The sequence below is a fragment of the Phasianus colchicus genome, chromosome 4 (genome assembly GCF_987193195.1).
Source record: "Phasianus colchicus chromosome 4, bPhaCol1.hap1.1, whole genome shotgun sequence".
In the NCBI taxonomy this organism is placed as follows: domain Eukaryota; kingdom Metazoa; phylum Chordata; class Aves; order Galliformes; family Phasianidae; genus Phasianus; species Phasianus colchicus.
In genome coordinates this window covers 31,040,803-31,050,308 of record NC_143439.1, presented here as the reverse complement: position 1 = coordinate 31,050,308, position 9,506 = coordinate 31,040,803, and the positions used below count along the sequence as shown (strand labels likewise).

Genomic DNA, 9,506 nt, shown 5'->3' with positions numbered 1-9,506 from the left:
GCCTGGGCTCTGGCATCAGCTTCTGGGGGGACCATGGAATCCTGCTCCCCTCTGGGTGTCCTTGAGCCCCCTTGGGTGCCTCCAACCCCATTCATGGTGGTCATGGCCAACCCAGGTTCCCCTATAAACCCTTACCTTCCAACCCAGGTTCCCCTGTAAACCCTTACCTTCTCCCAACCTCCGAGGTACCCCTTAGTCCCTTGGGTGCCTCTGACCTGTACTATACCCTATAGACTTCCCACCTTGTTTTTTTGCCCGGGCGAGCACTTCACAATTCCCCTCAGTTCCCAATAGCTCCTCCAGAGTTGCCTTAATCCCCATGTTCAACACCTTCCCCAGTTATCCCGACCCTGCGGATATCACACTGTGTTCCTGAGTACCCACAGTCCCCATAGTGTTTCCTAACTTCCCAAGAGCCTTGAAACAGAGGACCCAGTTTCCCCCATGGCTGCCCCATAAGCCCCAACATGCTCCACAGATGCTCCACCAGATACCTCTGACCCTACCTGGGGCCTTTGTGGGGTTGAGGCAGTGCTAGGGCCCTCCAAAACCCCCATGGCTGAAGCCATACACAGACCCCAAAGTTCTCCACCCCCATACAGTTTGTCCTGTTATTGGGTACCACTGGAAATGACTGTCATCATTCCTCCCCATCAAGTACTTGTACGCACTGATAAACTCCCCATGCATGACCCTCCTCCAAGCTCAAGAGTTCCAGCTCTCAGCCTTTCTTCATAACAGAGATGCTCCAGACCCTTCATCATCTTCACGACCACATCTCACATGTTCTAGGGTGCTCAGCACTGGTTGCAGCACTCCAGTTATGCATCAGCAGTGCTGAGCAGAGGAGTAGAATTACCTTCCCCAACCCCAACCCACCAGCAACATTCCTCTTCATGCAGCCCAGACAGCCAGTGGTCCTCCTTGCCCTGGTCCTATTGCCCAAGGATCCGGAAGACTCAGATAGAAGTGCTGACATTCAGGTGTCATGCCACTGCAAAAAGGCCACCAAGAAGGGCAAGAAATGCAACAAATGGTCTTTCTGATCCATTTCAATTGGACCCTGTTCAAAATGTACCATAAGTGACTCAGGTTCTCCTTGTCTGGAATTTAGCAGAAAGGCAGAGGCCCCTGTATACCTCCATGAACTGGTAAGCTCGAGCTCTCGGCTGCGCCCTCTTGAGGAGAGCTCTACTCCCTTTACACTGGAGAGGAATTGAGATATTTCATCATCACTGAATCATAGAACTGCTTAGGCTGGAAGGGACCCTAAAGTGCATTCAGTTCCAACTCCCCGCTGTGGGCTGGCTGCCACCCACTGGATCAGGCTGCCTGGGGCACCATCCAACTGGCCTTGAGGATCTCCACATTCACAGTCTCTCTGGCTGGCAGGAGGGGATCTCTGCCTGAAAGGGAGCAGGAGGAAGGTATGCAGCCTTGGACTATTATTTCCCACCACTGACATGGTCCCTGGTCTTGCATCCAGTCTCTCTGGGCAGCCTGTGCCAGCGCCTCATCACCTTCTGAGTAAAAATTTCTTCCTAGCATCTAACCTAGATGCTTAAACTCTTTCAGTTTAAGGCCATTCTCCCTTGTCATACCACTATCAGTCCCTCTCCTGCTTACAAGCTCCCCTCAAGTACTGCAAGGCTGCAGTGAGGTTTCCCTGGAGTCTTTTCTTCTCCAGGCTAAACAAGTCCAGCTCCCTCAACCTTTCTTCATAGGAAAGGTAATCCAGAAGTCTGAAGCTCTTCATGGCTGTCCTCTGGACCTGCTTCTGCAGCTTCAGATCCTTCTCATGCTGGTCCCCAGACCTGGATGCAGCACTGCAGGTGGGGCATCATGAGGGTAGAGGGGGACAATCACCTTCCTCACCCTGCTGCCACCTCTCTGTTGATGCAGCTGCAAGCACACATTGCTGGATCATGTCCAGCTTTTCGTGCTGCAGGACCCCTAAGCCCTCCTCTGCAGGGCTGTTCTCAGTGCATTCTTCTCCCAGTCTACGCTGGAAGAAATACAGATCACAACTGAGCAGGTGACTAGCTCATGAGAAAGTGCTCATGCTCCCTCAGGAACACAACTGCCTCTAGCTTCTGCATGTAACTAGAAGAAACCTGCTTGTGAGAAACTGCTCTGTCACTGTATCTTTGCATTCTGTGAATGACCTTGCTTATCTTGATACACAATGCTTTATTGTCTCCTGCTGTTACATATATGGACACAAGGCTAAGGGTTTGTGTGGAGGTCTTGCTGGCTGGCCACCACTGCTATCTGCTGGAGGAAACCCCAGGGCAGAGACTCTACCAGCTGGTTGTCTCCGGCTATGTGAGTACCTCTCTATTAAACTTATAAATGTTAACTTCCTCTGTGTACTTTCTTTGAGATTGGTAAACCTTACACAGAAATACTGGTGCTTTTGCAGTACAACACATACCTGGGATTGCCCTGACCCAAGTGCAATACCTTCACTTGGCCTCGCTGAATCTCATTAGGTTCCCATGGGTCCACTCCTCAAGCCTGTCTAGGTTCCTCTGGATGGCATCCCTGCCTTCTGCTGTGTCAGCTGCACACTCAGCTTAGCGTCATCAGGAGACATGCTGAGGGTATGTTCAGTCCCACTGTCTGTGTCACTGATGAAGGTGTTGAAATGCATAGGTCCCAAGATGGACTCCTGGGGCATTAGAGACATTCCTGGCCGGCAGCTTCCAGCAGATCCCCTGCTCTAGCCTGCTCTCTCCTGGCCACTGGAGGAGCTGGGTGGGCTGGCAGGAGGGGATCTCTGCCTGAAAGGGAGCAGGAGGAAAGTATGCAGCCGTGGACCATTATTTCCCATCACTGGCATGGTCTCTGGACTTGCATACCTTTTGTCTGAAGAATTCTGTGATCAGCTTGAACGGAACCAACACAAAGTTCAGTCTTCAGTGAGGTCCGTCTCTGTTCTAAATATACCAAAGTCTTAGGAGGAGCAAAAGGATCTGTCGACATCTGGCCTTGGTCTCAAAACTGAAGGAGAGAAAGGAATTCCCGATCAGATTCTGTCTTGAAAATAAACCACCTCCTCTGCCATTGAAAATAGGAAGAAAAAAAAAAGTTAAAAATAAAAAGCCACTTGAGGGCAGCACAGCTCCAGCAAACAGGCAAAGCTTCTCAAATCTTCAAGATTTCCTTCTTTAGGAAGCATGTCTCCAGACATGTTCTCTTGCATTTATACGAAGCAACACATACATCTTTCTGTCCATCAGAAGCATGCCAATTGCCACTTACTGTCAGAAATAGGTTTGAATTCCTGCAAATATTTCTAGTTTTGTCAGGCTTCTGATTTATTTATCTTTGCCGCCTTCTCTCCATACCCAGATGAAGCCAGCAACCTGGATTTGTAAGGTTCTGTAGCTGTACTGTTTAAAACAGACCAGAAATTTTATGAGCAGCTTTGTGCTGCTAATACAGAAAACATGCATGTGCACATTTTTGTGGCATCGCCTGCAATTTTACCAGCTCCAATTTCCATGGTAAACTGAATGATCTTAAATGACTCAAAATAGACCCTCTAGTTGTAAGTAAAACTTTCAAGGATCCATTGTTTTTGAGGACAGAGAAACTGTGAGATTTTAAATCTTGAGACAAAAAGTGTTCCAGGTGGTAGGGACTAGCAGTGCATCCCTCAAACTCTCTAAGTTGTATTTGGCACCCAGGAATCACTTACTACCTGCATGTGGACAGGAAGACTTACAAAAGTACTGCTGAACAGAGCACACACACCAAGGTGAGATTTGGAAATGGAAACTACATGGAACGTGTTGTAGAATTAAAGTGCTTGAGAATTGCGGGACTTAACCATCAAACCCAGAAGACCTGAACACTGTGAGAAAACAGATCTGGTGCAACATTCTGCCTAATCCAGCCCAGAGGAACACGCAAACTCTTCCAGCTTACAGTCAAAAAATATATGACTGCATAGTTACCTGACTACCTTCTTTCTTCCCTCTCTCTAGCAAAAGATTGTCAACCTAGAAGTAACCCAGAGAACGTGAACACAGGAGCAATCTTTCTAGTGAACAGGAGCAAAGACATCTTATACAAGCTATCAGGCTTACTTAGAGCTCCAGACAGTGACTTTGAAGGAGATTAGTTACTCTTGCTAAGGTTTTTCTGTGCACCTTTTAGGTTATACCAGGTAAATCACATCTGCACTGTTCCAGTGACCTATCTGAAAAAGAGAGTATAAAAGCTTGGGTTTCTGGCAACACATCCTGCAGATGTCAGTAAAAATGAGTACATGAGTAATGAGGGTGCCCATTAGTGTATTTTGTTAAGTGACTGCCCCAGTAGAGACATCTCTGCAGTGTTGTCTATGAAAGAGCTTTCCACTTGGCTAGTTTCCCTAACTTCCAACTACATCCATATTGGCACCCTACTGACAGATGTCCCTGTACCAGGGAACAGGAGTCACCAGCCAGAGAGACCGAGCTCAAAGCTACATCACTACCAGGTAGATGGAGCTTTCTCAGACCTCTGTGAGTGGGGCTGCAGCAGAATCATAGTATCATGAAGGTAGGAAAAGACCTCTAAGATCATCCAGTCCAACCCTGGCCCATCCCTACTGTGCCCACTGATCACAGCCCTCAGTGCCACATCTCTGTTTCCTGAACATCTCATAGACAGTGACACCACCAGCTCCCTGGGCAGCCTGTGTCACTGCATCACTGCTCTTCCTGAGATTAATTTTTTCCTAATATCCAACCTAACAATCAACTTCTGCACTATCCTTAAGCTGCTGAAATGCAGCCTTTTGTCCCAGGGATACAAAAAGGTCTTTGCCATAAGCAGCCACGAGCCATTTGCAGGTAGTGGTCAGCAAATCTGCAGTAGCAACAAGTAGCAAAATAACTGCGTGGGACTGCTGCCTGCAGACAGAGGAAGGATTTTTGCATGCTTGTGTTTTAGTCAACTAATGCATTTATTTATTAATTCCATTCTCATTTAGGCACTTTCATTTTCCGCTTATCAACTGCAAATGTAAAGTCTCAAGGTTTCCAATTGATTCTGCTTTATAATGCTAAGGGGAGGCAGAAGCTATCCTCTTGTTTTGTGGATGGGAAAATCCAGGTTGCCCAAGGTCACAGAGAAGGTCTGAGGCAGGAACTCAGTCCAGCCTTTCTAAACCTCATTTTAATAGCTTCCCTTCCAATTTATGTGCTTTTCTCTTGAATAAAGTCTTCATTAAAATAAAGGTGGTTTTGTTTTTGATTCGTACCTTTCACTTTGCAGCGCGTCCTCCAAGTCAGTATGTGTGGGGATCACATCTATATCCTACATATGTAGAAGATCAGTATATGTTACATTACAATCAACAACCAAAACTGTTCCCAAAGCAGTATATTCCACTAAGAAAGCAGCCATGAACTTTCTGGATACTAGCCCAAGAGTAGTATCCAGGTTGTATCTGCTCAGATTTCATGCCCACAGCTTGCTCTGACAGTACTCAGCCCACTTCTTCTCACTTACTGTCAAATCATTGTATCTTCAGACAGGAACCATGTTGTTGCTTGTTTAACACATAGAAATGAAGCAAATGAAGCTGTCTCATAGCCCACTATGAGTGGGCTCACGTGCTCACTATAAGATTACCCTTCTACAGCCCAGCAGCTAGCACTACAAAATAAGAGGCACTAGCCAAGTATCCCGTTTCCAACGCTACCATGGCTTCTTGAAAAGCACTAACATTTTTTCAGAACCATAGCAGTGAATTGCTTAAATAGACACTACAAAGGCCTTGAAAAATATTTGCTCTGTAAACTCAGTTTTGGGCTCTGTGGACTTGGCAAGATGAGTCCCATGAAACCAGGCTGTTGCTGCATGTCATGCATGCCAAATGTGGCATGGAAATAGCTTCCCTCTATCACATATGAACTGCAAACACTTACTGACTTGCTCTTACAAACAGTGCAAAATGAGAAGGCGGTTCCTCTGCACTATTCACTCTGAGCCATTTTTTTTCCATGGGGTTTTGGTCCCTGCCTTCTTATAACCGAAAAAGCCACCCAAACAATTAGGTTAGCTTTCCAACATCATGGTGGCTTGAAAAGGTCAGTGAAGAGCGGAATAATTCATAGAAGTTTTAAAATAAAAAATTTCAGTTTTTATGAGCACAGGTTTTTCTGTAATATTAAGCACTAGTTTTGCCCTATTTATTGAAAAATAAACAAATCTAAGTATTTTAAATCATTCATTCGAGGAAGGGTAAAACCTTATTTTTTCTTCCTCTCCCATTTTGTCTTCCAGTGGGAAACTCCAAGGTATTTTTCTTTGCAATAACACTCTTCAGGTGCCTAAAATAAAGCAGAAATACATTCAGTTTCCCAGCCAGAGCTGGAAAGAACCACAGCTTTACATAAAGGGCTGAGCTGAGAAATAGCCAAGAGAAAGGACTAAGCCAGGATGTACCTGGGGATTTTGCTCTGAAGTGCATCCCAGCGTGACACATTTGGCAGCTCAAAGAGGTTCTTATCTCTGTCCTGGCTCCTGCTGCCTTCAAAGCATGTGGTAATGGCCCAGACATCTGGCAGAGTAAATAACCAACCCCAAACTTTTCCACCTACACACAAACCTTGGGACAGAGGTGCTTCAAGGAGCCAGCACTAGTGAATGGGAAAACACATTCCACTTCCTGTAGATACCTTTGTTTCCATGGCTCTCTTCTTTTTGCACCATGGTCCTGCTGCATATAAACCAGAGCCCCTGGCTCAGTCCCTTCTCCAGGGGCTGGAAGAAGCAAGGCTCTCGATGCACTGGGCAGACCTGCTCATCCTTCTCCCTGCAGCCTGGTACCAGCTGGCAGCTTTCCTCTTCGCTGTTCTCTTCCATTACCTCTGTGCTTTGGGGCACCTCTCTCTGATTTCCCGGTATGTGGTCTCCATCCCTGCTGCCATACCAAAGGCAGTTTGTGTCCATGGGTACTTTCTGGGTCTCTCCTGGCTGTCCCCAGTCCCCTCTTTGTGCAGTAAGACTACTTCAGGGTGGTTAAAGCTACAATAGCCAGGCTAGGCTCTCCTGCATTGCAAGAGGTGGGTTTACCAGAATGAGCGCAGAGGCAAGAAGAGCAGGGCAGGGAATGGGGACTATCTCTAGTGCGACGTGGATAGGGGCTAGGCAGGACCTGCTTTTCCCTGCCTCAGTGTGGCCCTGTGGAGGCTGCACTTCTCATACTACTAACACTAGAGCAGGAATTCCAAGCTACATTTTCCCCAAAAGCTGTCCAAAAGGTATCTGGTCTCTTCTAGGTACATATTCCTCCTTGCTGGAGGATGCCTCCTTGCAGGCACAGCCATGGGCAGTTACGCCACACTGCTTCTCATCCCTGCTGTCAGCTCCGTGCTCATGCTCCTCTTGGTCAGTCCAGCTCATGTCCATACCTGGGTCTTCAGCCTCCAGATGTGCTGGCAGACACTCTGCCACCTGGGCCTGGTGCTGGAGCCACAGGACACCAGGTAACCCTCCAGCATTGCTTCCCTCCCTTTCCCACCCTCACAATTGCTTTGGGAGGAACTGCATGAAATGCTGCTTCGTAGCAGTCGGTCTCCCTGGGCCTCCCTCAGCCTGCAGCGCTCTGTGGGCATGACGGGGGAAGGTGGGACATGCATACTCATGCCCACCCTTTGAGTCTCTCAGCAGTGCTCAGGTGCCCTCTCCTTCCAGGCCAGCTGTCACCCTCTCTGCAATCATGCTGCTCACTCAGAAGGTGACATCTCTGGCCCTGGACATCCACGAAGGGACCGTGCTGCCCCAGCCTGGCCAAGGGCTGTTGCAGAGAGCCCTGCCCCTGTGTAGCTACCTGCTCTTCTTCCCAGCCCTCCTTGGAGGCCCACTGTGCTCCTTCAGCAAGTTTCAGGCTCAGGTCATGTCTCTGGGGGCCGTCCCCTGCCCGCTGCGGGCTGTGGGCTGGAGGTGCCTTGGGGTGCTGGTGCTGCAGGTGCTGCGTGTGTGGCTGGAGGGCTGGCTGCCCTGCATGCAGGGCTGGGCCAGCATGGGCCACATGTGGGCACAGGCTTTGCTCTTCAGACTGGCATACTACTCGCAGTGGGTACTGGATGAGGCCCTCCTGGAGGCTGCAGGCTTTGGGGCAGCGGTGGAGCAGGGTGACCTTTCTGGCCATGACCTTTGGACACTGGAGACCACACATCGCCTGGCTGTCTTCTCCAGAACATGGAATAGGAGTACGTCCCTCTGGCTGAGGAGGCTGGTCTTCCAGCGCTGCCCAGCTCAGCCACTCCTTGCCACTTTTGCCTTCTCTGCATGGTGGCACGGCCTTCGTCCGGGCCAACTCTTTGGTTTCCTGTGCTGGGCGATCATGGTAGAAGCCGACTATCGCATCCATCCCTTCCTCAGCTCCCGGGCCACCTCCTGTGTTGCAAAGTTCCTCTACCGTGGCATAACCTGGGTCTTCACACAGCTCATCATTGCCTACATCCAGATGGCTGTGGAGACGGAGAACTTCTCCATGCTCTGTCTACTCTGGACTTCCTACAACAGTATCCTTCCCCTCACTTATGGCCTCGCGCTGCTGCTGCTGCTGTTTGCTCAGAAACCAAAGCAGAACTGAGTCTGTCCTGGGCTAACTCGACTGACTGGCTAGAGGATTTCCCTGCACGTAGAATTGTAAATGTGGGAAAGACCACTAAGATCACTGAGTCCAATTATCAACCCATCCCCACCATGCCCACTAACCGTGTCTCTCAGTGCTTTCACTTTTCTTGAAAACCTCTAGGGATGGTGACTCCAGCACCTCCCTGCACAGCATGTGCCAATACCTCACCACCCTCTCTGAGAAGAAATTTTTCATGTGAGCACATAGAGATAAGAGCTTTTGTCAAGAAATCTCCAGAGGCTCAGCTTGTCTTTTACTCATGGGATATCCCCCAACTTCAAGAGATGCTCTGAAGCAAGGCATAGATGTCACCAAACTGGACATAAGGGCTCCAGCAGCACTGACTGCCCAGTGGTTGTCTTGGGGCTTTCAGTCTCAGCCTCATTTCATGTGGAAAGCATGCAGCCTTGCCACCAAACTCATCTGTACTGCAAATGTGCATTTGTCAGCAACAGTGTCTACCTCCTGAGAGCTTGTCCTCCACTGGGATCACAGGTATGTGGAGGGAGTCACACCTTACCAGCTTTCTTGTACCAAGAGCCAGTGGGAGCCTGGACACAGGAAAAGGAGCTGGCAGTCTATTTGGGGTCAGCACAGGACAAACAACATTCCTTTCCCTACCACCCAGCAGCACAAATGGCATGGGCTTGCTGTGCTTCTCCAGCAGGTGTCCCTTCACACTTTCCCTGATATATTTTAGTCTGGAGAAAAGCATGAGATATCAGAGGGAAAGATATTAGGAAAACGTAGATTTAAGAGTTTTTGTTTATATGAAAGCATGAAACCAATCATTCAGTGTCACCAGAATATAGCTGAAAACGTTACAAGACTGTTGTTGGCCTCTGATATATGGGAGATGCTG

At 48.6% G+C, this 9,506-nt stretch overlaps 1 protein-coding gene across 1 annotated transcript; it reads left to right on the top strand.

Annotated features, from left to right (window-relative positions):
* The first annotated feature begins 6,783 nt into the window (after positions 1 to 6,783).
* MBOAT4 (membrane bound ghrelin O-acyltransferase MBOAT4) lies at positions 6,784 to 8,632 on the top strand. Its single transcript, XM_090140055.1, is given in 3 exon segments — positions 6,784 to 6,902; positions 7,281 to 7,487; positions 7,696 to 8,632. Coding segments are annotated over 3 exon segments (1,263 nt in total).
* Positions 8,633 to 9,506: the final 874 nt, after the last annotated feature.